Source organism: Stegostoma tigrinum, chromosome 30 (genome assembly GCF_030684315.1).
Source record: "Stegostoma tigrinum isolate sSteTig4 chromosome 30, sSteTig4.hap1, whole genome shotgun sequence".
Taxonomy (NCBI): domain Eukaryota; kingdom Metazoa; phylum Chordata; class Chondrichthyes; order Orectolobiformes; family Stegostomatidae; genus Stegostoma; species Stegostoma tigrinum.
The window spans coordinates 29,843,502-29,860,938 of NC_081383.1; the positions used below are offsets into that span (position 1 = coordinate 29,843,502).

The 17,437-nt window shown below is 39.2% G+C and overlaps 1 protein-coding gene and 1 long non-coding RNA gene across 4 annotated transcripts in view; one reads left to right on the forward strand and one right to left on the reverse strand.

Moving 5' to 3' along the window:
* Positions 1–17,437, reverse strand: part of LOC132206062 (uncharacterized) — a 60,278-nt gene that overhangs the window by 29,864 nt on the left and 12,977 nt on the right. The gene's annotated exons all lie outside the window — the stretch shown is intronic.
* Positions 1,524–12,110, forward strand: mibp (muscle-specific beta 1 integrin binding protein). 2 transcript variants are annotated; one of them, XM_048559488.2, is made up of 8 exons: positions 1,524–1,637; positions 2,783–2,873; positions 3,652–3,700; positions 3,815–3,992; positions 4,631–4,702; positions 4,797–4,903; positions 5,264–5,349; positions 5,444–12,110. In XM_048559488.2, exons 1-7 carry the CDS (start codon positions 1,612–1,614, stop codon positions 5,347–5,349), a joined length of 609 nt encoding a protein of 202 aa, XP_048415445.1. In that variant the 5' UTR covers positions 1,524–1,611; the 3' UTR covers positions 5,444–12,110. The 2 variants fall into 2 exon arrangements, with proteins under 2 accessions (XP_048415445.1, XP_048415446.1); XM_048559489.2 differs by lacking the exons at positions 1,524–1,637; positions 3,652–3,700 and having other exon boundaries at positions 2,782–2,873.

Sequence of the window (17,437 nt, forward strand, 5' to 3'; positions counted from 1 at the left end):
AGTACTTCAAATTGAATTTTGTTTATTACAACATGAATGGAACATGAAGTGAGGGTATTTTGCTACAGAGGCAAAGAATGTTGGTTAGGCCATGTCTGTGTGCAGTTTGGAATCCTTATTCAAGAAATGATTTAACTACATTCAAAGCAGTTCACAGATGGTTCACTCAACTGATATCTGAGTTGAGGATGTCTGTTACCTTATGAGGAAAGGTTGAAGAGACATTAGGCATGTATCCACTGGAGGTTAGAAGATTGAGCTGATTTTGTTTAAACAGATAAGATCCTGAGGAGATTTAACAGGTTGGATGTGGAAAGGATGTTTCCTGTCCACCGGAGGAATGAGAACCCGGGGATGTTGTGTTGTGTGGAAGACTCTTATTTCTAACCTAAGATGAGGAACTATTTGCACCCCATTTGGAGAACCATGACTCTTTGGAATTCTGCCTGAAATCAATGGAGGTGGGAATACTGAATTCCTTTACAGCATGGTTAGGTAGATGTTTGATTGGCAAGGAAGCAAACGTTATTGGGGTAAGCAGGAATGTGAAATTTTACCCATATGCAAATTGGCCATGATTTTATTAAATGGCAAAGTAGACTATGGGGACGAAATGATAGGGGCAGTTGTGGCACAGTGGTAACGTTATTAACTCTGGGCTAGGAAACCTGTGTTCAGGTCCAATCTCCTCCAGAGGACATCCCTGAACAGGTTGATTAAAATATTTGAAAAGAGAGACTAAATAGCCTATGTCTACTCCTAATTAATTATATGCCCTAGAAACAATGAGATAGCAGGGGAAAAACTAAGATAAATCTGTGTATACAAAAGGATGGATATTGGTAAGAACACTAGAAGAATTCCCTTGTTTTTCATCTAAGTATGTGGGGAACATACATGACCTCGGTTTAACATTGCAGCAGAAATATTGCACCTTTGGCAAGGCTGCAGTGCAACAGATTGTCAGCCTAAATTATATGTTCCAGTTTCTGGACTCTGGAGATTGAATAAGACCACTTCTGAATTAGATATGGAGGCAAGACTGATAATTAACATTTCGTAAAGAGTGACAAGCTCCTCAGAGATTGGGTTCAGCTGTAATCCAACCACAACAGAGCTTCTTCTTCTGAGCTCTTTCCCTCGTGGCATCATAGAGATTCTCCGGTAGCACGTGAAACCACAGCAAATCTGAAAATACAATTTAGAACTGGCAGGAGCAGCCACTTTTGAAAACTTGTAGGGTACAATGGAAGATTTAGCATCAGAGAAACACAATAATAGGAAAGAAAGAAATTATTAGTTAAGGTTGATGTCGTTTACAATTCACTTTAACTTGCTGTGATCCAGACACCAGGCTGGAGGTTCAGGGGGAAGGGTCCCTGGAATGTATATACCTTCTTACTGATTTAGGAAAGGAAAGATTCCAGACTATAATTGGTTTGAGGATAGCTTGAGTGATATCAGACAGCTGCAGTACAACAGCGCCTGCTCTTTAGCTCAGCGACGTGTGATGACGCGGTTGTGGAGCGTATAAATACAGGGGCAAGTGGCGCCTGATTTGTGAATGAAATAGCAGCAGTGAAAGTAACGAATCATCTTTGCTGGAGCAACATGAAATACATTATAGGTATCGGAGGGTAAGTATTGAAGGTAACAAGGCTTATACAATGTTACCAGCACTGTTTAGTTTTTATTTGTGTTACAAAAGTTTGCGATTAAATGGAGAGTCCTGTGTGTGTGATCCAAGATGTGAACGTTTTAATGTATTGAGGAATTTGCAGCTGTTAGGCGATAACTTGTTCGCAGTTGAACGGTTGTCAAGCGATTTGAGCTCAAATTTGTAAATTTTTAAATCTTTGCTTTTTCATCACAAAGTAGATTATTGTATCATATTAAAACATAGGCAATGTTGAATTGCGGTTCATTTTTCTATGTTGGAATTTGACAAGTTCAGTCCAGTTAAACTTAGCATTTGTTTATACCCTTCTTTCTGAAGTATAACGTTGTTTATTCTCCCAGGAAATATATTCTGTCTCTCTATGCTGTCCCACTAATCCGGTATTGCATAGGGGGACCTTGCCCCTGTATCCCGAGTTTGTCTTGGTCGAGTTTTGATTCTCCCGCTCAAAACCCGGATCCAGGAGGCGCCAAAATCCAAAAGCTTTTGTGCTCCTGAGATGCTGCTTGGCCTGCTGTGTTCATCCAGCCTCACATTTTATTATCTTGGATTCTCCAGCATCTGCAGTTCCCATTATCACTCTCAAAATCCAAAACCCACTGGCTTGTAACAGTTACTATGAACCCGCAATTAAATATCTCACTTTATGAATATAGTATATTGTTGTTTCTCTTTGTTTTATGTAAAATATTTTGAATTGTAGTTTTAAATAAATCGTTCGTATTTGCCTTGTATCTGGTCACTAAATTATCGAATAATTAAAATATCTACAAAATAGTTTAAGCAAATAAACATGACTATGTTAAATATCAGAACTTAACTTTTAAACATAGTCCACTGGCGTGAGGTCTTAATGTAAAATCAAATTTGCAATATCGTTGGGCAGGAATCGTGCAGCGTATCCAGTAATGTTCTAAAAATTTTCCTCCAATTTTAAACTATTGTATTTTAACACCAATATACGGGGAGGATGTGGGCTTGAATCTGGTGCCTTTTTACTTTTAAATTTAGCTCTTGATCCTTTTTGTAGAAGTTTATTTAGCTTTCCCTATCCAAGCCGCTTTTTGGAAAGTTCTGTGTTTTTAACTGTGTTTACACTTTCAGTGTGACCAACGGTGGAAAAACCACTCTGACCAACAAAATTCGCTACAATTTACCGAACTGCTCTGTGGTACATCAGGATGACTTCTACAAGGTGAGTACGATATTTTAAACGGGTCTTTCAAAAAGACCGAAACGTTTTGTTTTTACGTAGCTCTAAGGAGGAATTAATTCATCTTGTGCCTAAAATCCTATCCTGGGTACGAAGAGTAAAATGTCAGGGGCGGGAGGCTGTTGCATACTCATTAAAGATCTTAATGATAAGGTATGTTGAATATTTCCCTTTTTGGCACCCTGTAATACTGGAAGAACTCGTAGCTGCAGTATAATTGATTCCACCGTGTAATAACTTCTTGAGATCCAAACAAAGATACCGCTCATCAACTGGCAGTAAAAAGTGAGTGACTCTTCAAAGTACATCTCCAGATATGGACCTGAAGGCTGATTAACAAATAGTATGCAGTATTTGAGCTTAGACGCTAGTGAAGTCACTGGCTCGAACTGTTGGTTGTGTTATACTGCTAGGGAGTAATAGGGCTACTGTGTTGGCTCTGGTGCTCCTGAACTGGCGGTGGGAAGTTGACAGGGTCTGGTCTAGGAATTGGCCATAGTGCCCACTACAGTCTATTATCTGACTTTTGCTGGTGACTGCTTATTGAAGCAGGTTGCAGTTGGAAGTAACACAGGTCTGCTGAAGTTCTCAGTTCTCCAGTGAGGACTAGCAGCTGAAGTACTAGATCTGCTGCCACTGGAAGCATATACCGGCAAAAATTTGAGGCTTTGGGATAACAGGCATAAGATTGATATTTAATTCCTAACTGTATTTATAAATGTATGTTTGTGGCCATGTTTTTATGATCGCTATATTTCAGCCACCAGATCAAATAGACGTCGGGGAAGATGGATTTAAACAATGGGATGGTAAGAACGGTTGTAGGCAGTGACTTTTTAAAAAAAACTGATCTACGTTGACATTTACTTAATCTTTTGTGTTAGTCCTTGTGATAATCTGCTGGGTTCTTTTTTAACCTTCAGTGATCACTGCCCTCGACATGGAGGCGATGATGAGTACTGTCAACGCCTGGATTGACAACCCAGTAAAGTTTGCCCGATCGCACGGAGTGAACGTCACTCCAGTCTCCGATGAGCTGAGCGATCCAGAGAAAGGAGTGCACATATTGATAGTGGAAGGGTTCCTCTTGTATAACTACAGGTGCAGTTTTCTGGAACTCACTATTTCAGTCTGCAAAAGCAGGGTTTATAAAAGTACCTCGAGAAACTTTCATGTTACCTGAAGGATTTCAATATAATGCAATGGAGGTTGTGAACCTTTTTTCTATTGTGTCCACTTGAGCTAAATTGTTCACCAGTAGGGTTCTGGAGTGAATGTATTGGTGAGCATGTGGACTTTGTTAGGCATCTGTATGAGGTATTGGTGGTTACCATTTTGTTACTGGTAGTAATTTGAGATATATTGTACAGACATGTTGGGCAAGCAACACTGCAGTATGTTTTATTAGATTAAAGTATTTTGTGCATTCTATTGTCAATGCCTGAAAGTGAACCAGTTGTAATGTTTTCTATGTGTAAAAGATACAGAAAAATGAATTTGTTTGGCACTTTGACATTGGAATTCCAAGTGCATTGCACTGTATGACCTTGGTCATAAACTTAAACACCGCTAGTACATATAATTGGCATTTGATAACCTTTGTTATTGCTCAAGCTTTTAGTTTCTGGTCCCGTTCATCAGAAGTCAGCTCTTGGTTCTGATGTTCAGTTATTTGTGATTTTTAGTTATTAGGCAACCTTGATTTGAAGCTAACCACTAGTTATTTTTCTCCCTTCCAGGCCATTGGCTAACATATTTGATCTCCGTTATTTCTTATCTCTTCCTTATGAAGAATGCAAGAGGAGGAGGAGGTAAATATTACTTCAGGGCTGCTCAAACTGTCAGCCAGAAAATCCAAACATTGTTTCTTTTTTGTGACTAGCTCAATGAGTTTCTTTTCCCCAGTACAAGGAATTACACAGTTCCTGATCCACCTGGTTTATTTGATGGACATGTGTGGCCAATGTATTTGAAACACAAGAAGGAGATGGAGGACAGTAATGTTAATGTTGGTAGGTATATTTATGGATTGTAACATAAACGTTGAATTAATACTTAAACTGCTGCTCATTTGAAGCAATTTTACTTTATTTGCTGAATTGTGATCCATGTTTTGACAATGGGCATGTGCAGGCCTTGATTCTTAAGGGACATTTTCAGAATACAAGAAACTATCTAATGATCCTGTGCTGGGACTGGGAAGAATGAGGCCTCAAATTGATTATATTGCCCTCAACTCTGGGATCCCCGAGGGCTCTTCCAAATAGCCTTGCAAACTTAGTTTAAGACTTGTAGATCATTACAATGAAAATATTCAAGGGTCTTTCATGCTAAGTAGACATAACCTGCGATTGCCACTTTTAATTTTTCAGTGTATCTGAATGGCTTAAAATTAAAGGAGGAAATCCATCAACAAGTGTATGAAGAGATACAAAACCAAATCCTGAATTGCTCTTAGGTAACTTCGTAACTGATTTACTTATGTTCTTTTGTTGTTTCTTGACTTTTTCTCTTTGGGTTTTTTAAAAGACATTTTTTTACTTCACTTTCAGGGTCTGTGGATTGAAGACTGCGTTGGGGGCAAAAGTTGATGTTGTTGTAAATAGTTGACTGTCTCTGGAAATACTTGCTCCACAAATCTCAGTATTAGTTAGGGTTATGTTTAACTTTGTTAATGTTTTTCATGTATATAGTTGGGCATAAGTTAATAACTTTTTAAATGTCAGTAATGGCAGTTCTTGTGTTTTTGAGTACCTGAAGTATTGTACTTTATATTGGATCAGTTGTGTAACTATTGTAACACTTAACTTTTTTAATGAATTGTGTAAGCATCTAAAGTGCTCAGTGTTAATTGGGTACTTGCAAATATGTTATTGTTATGTTACTGTAACCAATCTTCTCCCTGACATCTATTTAAGTGGCTTCTTCCTTTTTTTGTACTCTTTCAGGGACTATTTTAATATTTCCCTCCAATACACAAGACATTCATCCAAGCTATTGCTAATTTAAGAGAAAATTTGACTTTATGTTACAGTGGGACAAGACTCTCACCTATGTACATAATAGAAGTTTAATTGTTTCATACAGAGATGCCACCATGTTGATGCACCATTAGTCTAGTGCTCTTTGTAAGATATTTTTCAGGATCCTGGGAGCTCTTCAGCAGCAGCACATTAAAGATTAATATGGAGGGAGAAAATGCTACATAGAATCAACAGTAGTGGATTGGATTGAGTCAAAACTGGAGAGATTATGCTTTGAATTAATGCAAATGTTAGATGAGTGAGGTATTATGTAACTTTGATCTGTCATTCAATCCAAGATCAGATTTAGAAATGCAGCTCTATGAGCTGTTAAATACCACTGAAATTTATAGATTGCTGGGTTGTCATTAGCAGTCAGTGCTTCTCAAATTGTGTAATAACTTCATTCAAAGGTTGGACTAAAATCCCTTTCAATGATACTCTTTAAGGGCAACATATTGACTTAATTGTACCTATGGGGGCATGACACTGAATCTCTATTTGCGGTAGAGTATTGCAAGACCTCTTCACATTCCGCAAGTCTCCAGGACCTGTCATTTATCTGCAAAGCCTCCAAGGCAAGGATATGAAAGTATGGAGCTATTTGAAACCTGTTTCACATTCAGCTCCTGTATTGTTCACAATTGGATTTGTTTAGCTGTCATTAAATATCTAAGGATATTATAGCATCCTGCATAAATCAGTGCAGTGGAGTAGCCCCTTTCTGGACCATTTCCCTGGATGATTCTCTTCTCCAGCTGTGACACCCTTAATCCCTTTGCAGATTCATTGCTGGCTTTCTTTTGCATCCTGCTTTAATTATGCCTCTTGAACAGCATTGGTTTGTTTTTCTTCTGATTCCCTTTGTTCTTTATAACCTGCAACGTTTGGAACTTCTTTCCTTGGCTGTCCTCTGCTTCCAAAAGAATCTTCCCTAGTGTTTGCTCAGTTCCTGACTCTAGGGCGCGGAGTGAGAGATTTATAGTCCCTTCTGTGCCTTATCTAATTTACATTAACTTCCCTATTCTTTTAACTCTGGTGGACTCAACCGCCGTGGTACTAAGTGCCTATGCACACTTAGAGAAGGTTGTGTCAGGTGGGTGAAATGTTTATGGCATTATTTTGAAGAAGGGCAGAGGACTGAGCTCTGTCTTTTCTAATATTCCTTGGTCAACGTCACAAAGATGATTGTTGATCACATTGTGGCTTGAGAGTTTACAGATTGTACATGAGCTGGTGTGTTTGGTATATTGGCACATTGATATCACTCCAACACACATGAACTTGTGAAAGGCATTGTGTAAATACAGTTCTTTAACCAGAGGTTAACTAGTCATCAACTTCACTCGTGGCAACTGCACAGCTATTGCATTCTAAAATGCTCTGCATGTCTGCGGTGGTTGTCCAGTTTTTTGGCTCATGCCTGGTGACTGCAGCAAATTGAATATGTGGACAGGTTGAGGTAATATTGAATCAGATACTAATAAGAATAAGCTGGTGAATTTGGCAAGAGAGCACAGCTATGAGCCTGAGTTTTTCTACATATCCGTTTAATTGATTTCATTGGGTTAAAAAATGGCTGATCCAGTTGTAATAGAAGATTAGTGGCTAACATGTCAGTAAGGCCGTACAGATAGTAACCCGAAGAGCTTAAAGCTCTACATTCCTCAGCTGCTCAGGATTGCTGACTGGCTGTAACTTGTCAGAGCTCAAATTATTTAAGCAATGCAGACCAGCTGTGAGATTTGTAGTAATGAATGTTGTGAATATGGCTGTTAGAATTATTTTTATGTATGATCTATTATTTAGAATTTTTTCACTCTACCCAATTGCTCTCATGGTAGCTTGATGCTGGCGACAGATCTTTTTTAGCAAATTGACGGTGGATACATTTCAGTTCTGAATTGTCGGCAAACATGACAAGGTGATGCAGAAATTAAACCTGGCCCATACTTTTCAGACAGGCCAAAGCAGCAGGATATGAGCATGGGGTCTACATAATAATGCCATCTACCATTTTCATGTCTACTCACTGAACCTATCTAAATTGCCTTGAAGCTTCTGCATTCTATATACATTCCCATCTAGATTTGTATATTTCTGTGAAGTTATAAATATTACATTTTGGTTCCCTTATCTACATCACTGATTATAGATTGCGAACAATTGGGGTGCTGATCCTTGCAGTTCCCCTCTTCTCACAGTCTGCCAACCTGTGAATAACTTATTTTATTCCCAGTCAGTTTTCTGTCTGTTAATCAGTCCTCAATCCATGCCAGTATAGCACTCTTCTTATTCCACATGTAGGATGATAGTCATGCAGACCAATAAGATCACACATTCCTATGTTCAGAGATTAGTTGTGTCAAATAAATAATGAGTAAAATGCAACTCATGCATCAGCCCGAGTTTGTGCTCTGAATTATATTCTGGAAAGGTAATTGAGTCAGTTTTGAATGGGCTAGTGTAAAATGGGGGATACTAAATCTCACCCCATCATGGTGGTAGAGGAGGGTACTTAGTGTATGAAACTCATGTCCCAGCAATGAGTCAACACCTTCAGAGGGGAAAAAAAAAGTACTGGCAAGACAAAATATGAATGGGAAGCAATAATCCCCATTTTAGAGGCTATAAAAGGCCAACTTTGCATCTGGCAATCACATGTGCCTTGGACCATGTATCAAAAATGTTTAACTTAATGTAACCCACACTATCGATGCTTGTTGGGATGGTTAGAGGGATCTTCAATGTCAAACCTTTGATATACTGTGACTTTGGCATGCTTCATACTGGTTTGAAATATAATTTACACCTTTCACTTTGAGATCAGAAATGAGAGTTACTGAATTACAATGCAAATACACTTCATGTTAAAACCTCACAGGAAAGTATTTTTCTGTGTATTGTGCCATATTGAACTAGCTGAAAGATGGATATTTGCGGTGAGTGCCTCATGGTAGATCTCACATGACTACAACAAGCCAAGCAGGCACATTATTAAGGTTTTGCATTTCTGCCAACATTCCTTTCATATAAAAAGAAGTCCAAAATGAATTGCACATGTTGTTGAAAAACAATTCTTTCATCTAGGTGAGCTACAAGGAACTGGTGTGGGTTCTTATGTTTTACCCTCAGCTTTCTGTGGGTTATTGATAGTAATAGGAATGCTTCAATTAATTCTCATCAATATTGTGGGGTTACCAGCAACCTTAACTGGAACAATTACATTTTATTTTCTTTTTGTGTTCATTCTTGGGATGGTAGGGTATTCAGTGATGGTAATGCCAATGAATGTCAAGCAGTGGTTGGATTGCCTCTTATTGGAGATGGTTATTTCCTGGCATTTGTGTGGCACAAATATTACTTTAGAAAATTACCATGTCATAGAATCATACAGCATGGACACAGACCCTTCAGTCCAACCAGTCCATGCCGAATGTTATCCCAAACTAAACTGGTCCCACCTGCATGCTCCTGGCCCATATCCCTCTACATCTTTCCTATTCATGTACCTATGCAAATGTTATTTAAACATAATTGTACCCACACTACCATTTCCTCTGGCAGTCATTCCACATGTGAACCACGCTCTGTGTACTTAACATTGTGTGCAATTATTAGCAAAAATCCTCACTCCTGCTGTGATGATGGAGGGAAAGTCACTGATGAAGTAGCTGAAGATGGATGAGCCAAGGATAATACCCTTGGGAACTCCTGCAGAGATGCCCTGTGGCTAAGGTGATACACCTCTAACATTCCCAACCAATTGAAGTCAGTTTGGGTCGTGTCACCCTTGAAATTCCATAATCCTGACTTTGAATTTGCCTTCGGATTAATATTGCTCCCAATATCCTTAAGAGACAGTACAGAATATATTCCTTACTAGACTTTGTAAAGGGCAATGGGCCAGAATTAATCAATAATCTGACAATAATGTAGCATCTTGCAAGTAGTGACCACAAACATGGGGATGCTTCAACATTTGAGTTTCAAACAGAAAAAGGTTGCTTACCAGCCAAGATTTTAAACTTCTATAAAGGCTGACCTTGAGTTTGGGAATCTTATTTTTACATTCTCGCTATATTTTCTCAACTTTCTTGGCTATGGCCGTGTCATTCAGAGCACTTGCTATCTATGATGACCTTCATTTTCAACCTCTTATTACTTTCCTTGTATTTCTTTGTTGTTTTGTATACTGCTTTGAACAGTCACCTGGCTTTGTACAAGTGTTCATCTATATAATTCTCTGGTTCACTAATTCTCAAGGAACTGGATATAATCCTCTATCCAATTGTACCTAATGTGAAGCAAGACTTTTCTTGCTTCATTGTAATTTAAACTCTTTGTTTACATTATTGTATTTTTGCAGCTAGATAGTATAGGACTTCTTCAGAGGACATGGACTCTAGATCTTCTATCCTCACTCCATCTTGCTCTCTCTGACTTAATTTGACCATTGCATCATTGTTCAACAGTACATCCGTGTGCCAATAAATGCATTTCAGGCCAGTATAAAGCACTATGATTGGTACCCCATCCACCAGGTTAGATATTCACTTCCTTCAATACTGGTGCACAACGACTGTAATGTGTTTAGGTTAGATTCCCTACAATGTGGAAACAGGACTTCGGCCCAACAAGTCCACACTGCCCCTTGAAGCATCCCACCCAGACCCATTCTCCTATAACCCACACACCCCTGAACACTACGGGCAATTTAGCATGGCCAAACCACCTAGAATGCACATCTTTGGACTGTTGGAGGAAACCCACACAGACACTGGGAGAATGTGCAAGCTCCACACAGACAGTTGCCCGAGGCTGGAATCGAACCCGGGTCCCTGGTGCTGTGAGGCTGCAGTGCTTACCACTGAGACACTGTGCCACCCACTTGTTTCATCAAGCCTTGTTTGACAGTGTCTTCCACACCTGCAACAAATACTTCTAGGAGAACAAAAAAGAGCAGACACTTGGGAAAAGTGCCATCTCAAATTCCCTTCCAAGTCATAGATCATTCTGGCCTGGAAATATTTCGCTGTCCCTCTGTCATTACTGGGCAAAACCCCTGCACCTCCTCCCGGTCAGCACCATTTGTGTATCAGCAGCATGTAAATTGAAGCATTTCAAGAAAGGCACGCAATACCATATTGACAAGAGAAAATAGGATGGCTAATAAATCCCAGTTAAGCTATAGAATGGATTTTTAAAAAAAAATCAGTGCCTCAGTGCTGGGGAAGGGAAGCTAGTTGATATCATATTCCTGAACACTATCCAGTAACTTTGTGCAAATGGAAAGATTAGGCTAAACTGTAATGCTCTCCTCATGCTAGTAATGAAAGTAAAGTTTTTAGATGAAGATTTGCTGCTTATTTGAGCTACTGTGGAACTCTTCTCCAGGGCAGTCACTTATAGCAATGGGGGAAGAGAAAACAAAGTGGGTAATTTATGCTGGATTTGGAATTTGAACCGAGATTTATCACTAATCCTGTCATCATGTTGAAACTATTATTGCTGAAATTCAGGACTCTTGTTTTATCAGAGAACCTCATGATGGCAGGTGTATATACAGGATTGTATTCCACCAGTGAAATATAAAGGCTCCATGCCAGCTTTTAAAGAGAATTTAGATTTAGATTTGCAATTCTGAACATGGTTGAATCTTTTTTTTTTACAAAGTCTATACCACATGCTTTAAAAAAATCTGTAAACTCACTGTGGTGTTGATGGTAGCCATGATGTGGAGATGCCGTTGTTGGACTGGGGTTGACAAGGTCAAAAATCATGTGACATCAGGTTATAGTCCAACAGGTTTATTTGAAAACTCTAGCTTTCAGAGCTCTGCTCCTTCCTCAGGTGTAGTATGGCAGAGCTCCCAAAACTAGTGTTTTCAAATAAATCTGTTGGACTACAACCTGGTATTGTGTGATTTTTGATCCTGTAAACTCACTGACTGCTGATTTTTTTTAGGAGTGTTTAGGGAATTGAATTGTGACACAGGGGTGCTGGCCAGGTGGCAAAGATTGTATGTGACAGCCATTCAGATCAGAACTTTGCAAAATCAGTGCTAGATCCATCTGACCAAGTGGAACACATCTGGAACAAAAATATCATATCTCTCCAAATATGTTTTGTATTGTCTTAGAAATAACGTAGTCTCTGGTACAATGGTCTCTTATGATTAAAAAGCCTCACAATATAGCTTATTACTCAAACTTTATTTCTATAGAGACTGGTCTGAGTGAATATACCTTTGATGGCAATATGTTGCCTAATAGAAAGTTTTTTGCTATTTTCTTATATTACCAGTCACTGTACCATTTAAAGTAACTCCTTACATAGACTGTTTTGTGGCATTTTGATCTCGAAAAGAACTGAAGTATTTTTATCATTATTCATTGCTCAAACAACATCCATAATCTGCATTGACACATTGTGAAAGGTAGGAAAATCAGATGTGAAAAGAACTAAGGGTTGCTCATTTAAAAGGGATTGAGCAATATGTTTTTGCTCAAGAGTATCATGAGTCTAATGAATTTTTGGAATTCTCTTCCTGAAAAGTTGAGGAAAGCAAGTTTCTTAAATATTTATAAGGCAATGGTAGATAGATTTTTGTTTGTTGAGGGAATTAAAGGTTACCAGAGGTAAGTGACAATGCTGATTTCAGCTTACAATCAGATCAGCCATAATCTTATTATCAGAAGTCACACGACACCAGGTTCACCTGATGAAGGTGCAGTGCTCTGAAAGCTTGTGATTTCAAATAATCTGGTTGGACTATAACCTGGTGTCATGTGACTTCTGCCTTTGTCCACCCCAGTGCAACACTGGAACTTCCACAATCTTACGAAATGATGAAGCAGGCTTGAGGGCCTGAATGGCTTACTGTGCTCCTAATTCATGTCAGTTTATAGGTTATGTGGCCATTGTCACATTCCTGTTAATGAAACCTTGTTGTGCATAAATTGTTGCTATCTCTATTAAATTATGACAAGAACCACACTCAAAAAGAGCCTAATTGCTGTAAAGTGTTACCTTAAAACATTTAATATAAATGAACAAATCATACACCACCAAAGGAGGCTTTTCTCCAGTTGTCTCTGTCAGTTTATTCAAAGAGCTACTAAGTTAGTTCCTTTCGCCTGTCCTTCTCAGTAGTTCTGCCTTTCTAAATTTTATCCACTTTTGTTCTGAAAAGTGTATTGAGCCCATTTCTACCACTCTTTCATGCATGCAAACAAATGAACAAGGAATAAGAGCTGGCCATTCGATGCTTCAAGCCTGCTCCACATCCAATAAGATCATAGCTGATCTGGTTTTAATCTTAACTCCATGTTCCCACATATTCCCAATAATCTTTCAATTTCTTGGTTACCAAAACTTTAGCTACCTCTGCCTTAAAAATATTTAAAGATTCTGCATCCATTGCCTTTTGAAGAAGAGAATTTCAAAGACTCACAACCATCTGTGAGAAAAAAATCCCAATCTTAGTTTTACATGGGTGCCTTCTGATTTATAAGCTATGATTCTTTGTTCTAGATTCTCCCACACCCACCCAATCAAGTTGCTTCTGGATCTTATATGTTTCAATTAGTTCAACTTGGACACTTCTAAACTCCAGAGGATATAGGCCTAGCCTGTCTTCAAGAGGCAATCCATTCATTCCCACTAAAGGAAGAGTCGCCATAGTTGCAGAGGACAATTAGGCTGCTTTCTCATGAGACAGAGATGACTAGTGTTGGTGGTCGTTGGATCTGAGGGTGACCAGATCTCAGATTAGAGCAGAGGATGAAAAGGAGAGCCCTTTATGGTAACCTCATCAAGTGTAAGAATTGAACCCATGATGTTGGCATCACGCCAAATTGCAAACGAGCCATCAAGCCATCCAACTATTCTCAGCCCAGGTGTTAGTCAAGTAAACCTTCACTGATTTTCTTCCAAAGCATTAACATCCTTCCATAAGTATGGTGACCAGTACTGTATATAGTACTCCAAATATGGTCTCATCACTGTCCCTTATAACTGAAAAATAACCTCGACCCTGCATTCAATTTCCTCACAATAACGTAAGATTCTGTTAGCTTTCTTGATTATATGCTGTACCTGAAGACTGACCTTCTGTGATTCATGGACTAGGACATACGCATCCCTCTGTGTCTCAGAGCTCTGCAACCTCTCACTGTTTGGATAATATACTTTTTTACTTTTTCTGCCAAATGGATAGTTTCACACTTTCACACAACATACCTTAAATGCTAGATTACTAAGTGTGAAGCTGGATGAACACAGCAGGCCAAGCAGCATCTCAGGAGCACAAATCTGACGTTATGGGCCTAGACCTTTCATCAGAGAGCTCTTTGGCCTCTCACTTAGCCTATCCATATTTCCTTGCAGGCTCCATATGTTCTCTTCACAATTAACTTTCCTACTTATCTTTTAGTCATTAAGATATTTAGCTGCCTTACCTTCAGTCCTTTAAAACTATTTATATGAATTACAAAAAGCTGAAGCCACAGCACATCATGGCATCCTGCCAGCCATAAAAAGACCTATTAATTCCTACTATGTGCTCCCTCTCTGTAATTCATTGCCGGATCATAACAACTCACAGTGTGGAAATAATTCTTGTCACCAGCTCAGGGTTTTTTTTTGTCAATTATCTTATATCTTCATTCTTTGATTATCTACTTTTCTGTTGCAGAAATTGTAATTGCTCTGTCAAAACTCCTCATATTTCAAAAGCTGCTGTTAATAGTCCCCCTAACCTTCTTTGCTATCAGAGAAACGTCATAGTTTCACTATTCTCTCCATTTAATTGGATTTTGTTACCCTGGTACAATGCAATTTTTCTTTAATCTTCCAAATCCTGTGATTCTGCCAGCGAGAGGAACAAGGGCAGCAAATGCCAAATGAACACTGCCATCTGAAAGACCACCTCCAAGACTCATACAATCTGATTTGGTTCCTTCATTGTCTCTAGGGCAAAATCTTGGTGTGGATTTGATGGCTTGCTTCCAAACTGTAGGGATTCAATGGTTCTACATGCCCTTCAGAATCATAATTAATATGCACATGTATATTGTTGCCTCTACTGTCAAAAAGCTTCAAACCTCAAAGTGGGCAATTTTGAAAGCAGAGTATAATGTCTCAATCACCTCAAATTATTTCCTGTATAACTAATTACAAGTGCAAAGATTTACATAGGAAAGTCCCCAAAAAGTCATGAGATGAATATCCAGTTCAGCTATTTTTGAAAATATTGGTTGAGAAAGGTTTGGCGCCTGGGACTGGAAGAACTCTCCTGCCCTTCTTTAAACCTGCATCAAATCTACCTGGAGAGATATGCAGATCCTGGTGTGAAGTCTCATCTAAGGGTTAGAACATGGGACAATTTGCTCTCTCAGTATACCAAAGTGTCAGACCAGAGTATAACTATAATTGGGATTGAGATTTGAACAACCTTCTAACAAAGAGGGAGCGATGCTTCCACCTGAGTGAACTGCATCTTTAAAAATGAAATGTGCATCTAGGTTTGGTTAACTCGGTGTAGTGTCCTAGGCCAAACATCTTCACCTTTTTTTATCAATGACTTTCCCTCCATCATTAGATTAGAAGTGGGGATTTTCACCAATGATTGCACAATGTTCAACACCATTCTTGACTCCTCAGATACTGAAGCAGTCTATGTTCAAATGCAATAAGATCTGGACAATATCAGGCTTGGGCTAACAAGCAGTAAGTAACATTTGTGCCACACAAATACCAGATAGTGACCATCTCAAAAGAGAGACAATCTAACCACTGTCCCTTGACTATCATTGAATCCCCCACTATCAACATCTTGGAGTTACCATTGACCAGAAACTTCATGGGACTCACCACATAAACACAGTGGCTATAAGAGAAGGTCAGAAACTAGGAATACTGTGGTGAGTAACTCAACTTCTGACTCCCTGAAACCTGTCTACAATCTACAAGGCACAAGTCAGGAGTGTGATGGAATACTTCCCACTTTCCTGGATGGGTGCAGCTCCAACAACACTCAAGAAGCTTGACACAGCCCGAGACAAAGCAACCTGCTTGATTGGCACTATATTCACAAGTATCCACTCCCACCATCACCAGCACTCAGTAGCAGCAGTGTGTACTATCTTCAAGACGCACTGCAGAAATTCACTGTATCATCCAAACCTACAACCGCTTCCTTCAAGAAGGACAAAGACAGTAGATACTTGGGAATACCACCCCCTGCAAGGTCTCCTCTAAGTGACTCATGATCCTGACTTAGAAATATTTCATTGTTCCTTCACAGCAGCTGGGTAAAAATCCTGGAATTCCCTCTCTAAGTGCATTGTGGGTTAAACCACAGAATTGAATTGCAGTCATTCAAGAATGCAACTCACCACCACCTTCTCAAGGGCAACTAGGGACAGGCAATAAATGCTGGCCAGCCAGAGACATCCACATCCCACAAATGAATAAGACAAAACGCTGGCTGAATGTCTTGTTGACATGTAGACTAATACCGACAATGTGGTTCAATTCTCACATCTGTGGTCAATAAGAAAATTTCACCTTCTTAAACTGGTCACCCCTAAGGTTAAGATCACCGTGAGTTGTCTCCTATGAGAGCGCAGCCATGGGACTATGGTGACGTCACCTTTACACAGGATGGGTTATTCTCATAGTCACACAGATTTTGTACTTTCACTCCTGCATTGAGAAAAGAATTGAAATAAGAATGTGATTATAGTAGGGGCTTTTCTTTTTCAGTTCTGTCCTTGAAAGCAGGTCCAAACTATAACCTCTGTCACAGGTAGGACAGGGAGATAAGCTCTGAAAGTACCAACTAGAAGGGATATTGACTCCCCTCACGTTGGCATCAATCACCCGTCTAGCTTGTGGGCATGTTCAGCTATTGATGTGAGATGATCTAATGTTCAGTCAGAAGGATTTACAACAATGTGACGCGAATAAGTGATTTTCAGACTGTGGAATCTCATCCCGTGCACTACTGTAAGTGTAGCGTGACTCGACAACAATACACTGCTAGGCAGCTAGTGGACTTATGTGAATGTGGAGATATATTTACTCTTGACATAAGAAATATCAAGTGCACGAACAAAAATAGTAGCACCTCCACTTGATCCCAAGGTACTGTATAGTCTGTCTGTGCTTGTGCTGGAAATAGTTATTGGCAAAAAACCAATTTACATTTCTTTTTCGATCCAAATAGTCCATGAAGATTATTCGCAAAAATCAGATACCCTACCTGCAAACTTGAATCAGAACAGAGGATTTAAACCACAACATAATGTATACACAAGATATATGTGAGAGTCAGTACTCATCCAATTTTGGAATCCACTTTCTAAATGACCTGTCTTTTTTTAAACCGAACTCTGTTTGCACTCATGACAGGGCATTCTCAGTTTCTGAGCAGCAAAGAAAATGTCAAAAGCTCAGCCTTCTCGGTCTCATACACTGTTGAGGTTCTTTTCTGAAAAAGATCTAAAATCTCAATGT

What these genes read in the sequence shown, in the direction of transcription:
- mibp (XM_048559488.2), top strand. Translation starts at nt 1,612, where the DNA reads ATGAAATACATTATAGGTATCGGAGG. An exon ending in TACATTATAGGTATCGGAGG is followed by an intron (nt 1,638 to 2,782) that starts GTAAGTATTGAA and finishes TTACACTTTCAG; the next exon opens with TGTGACCAACGGTGGAAAAA. An exon ending in TGGATTTAAACAATGGGATG is followed by an intron (nt 3,701 to 3,814) that starts GTAAGAACGGTT and finishes TTTAACCTTCAG; the next exon opens with TGATCACTGCCCTCGACATG.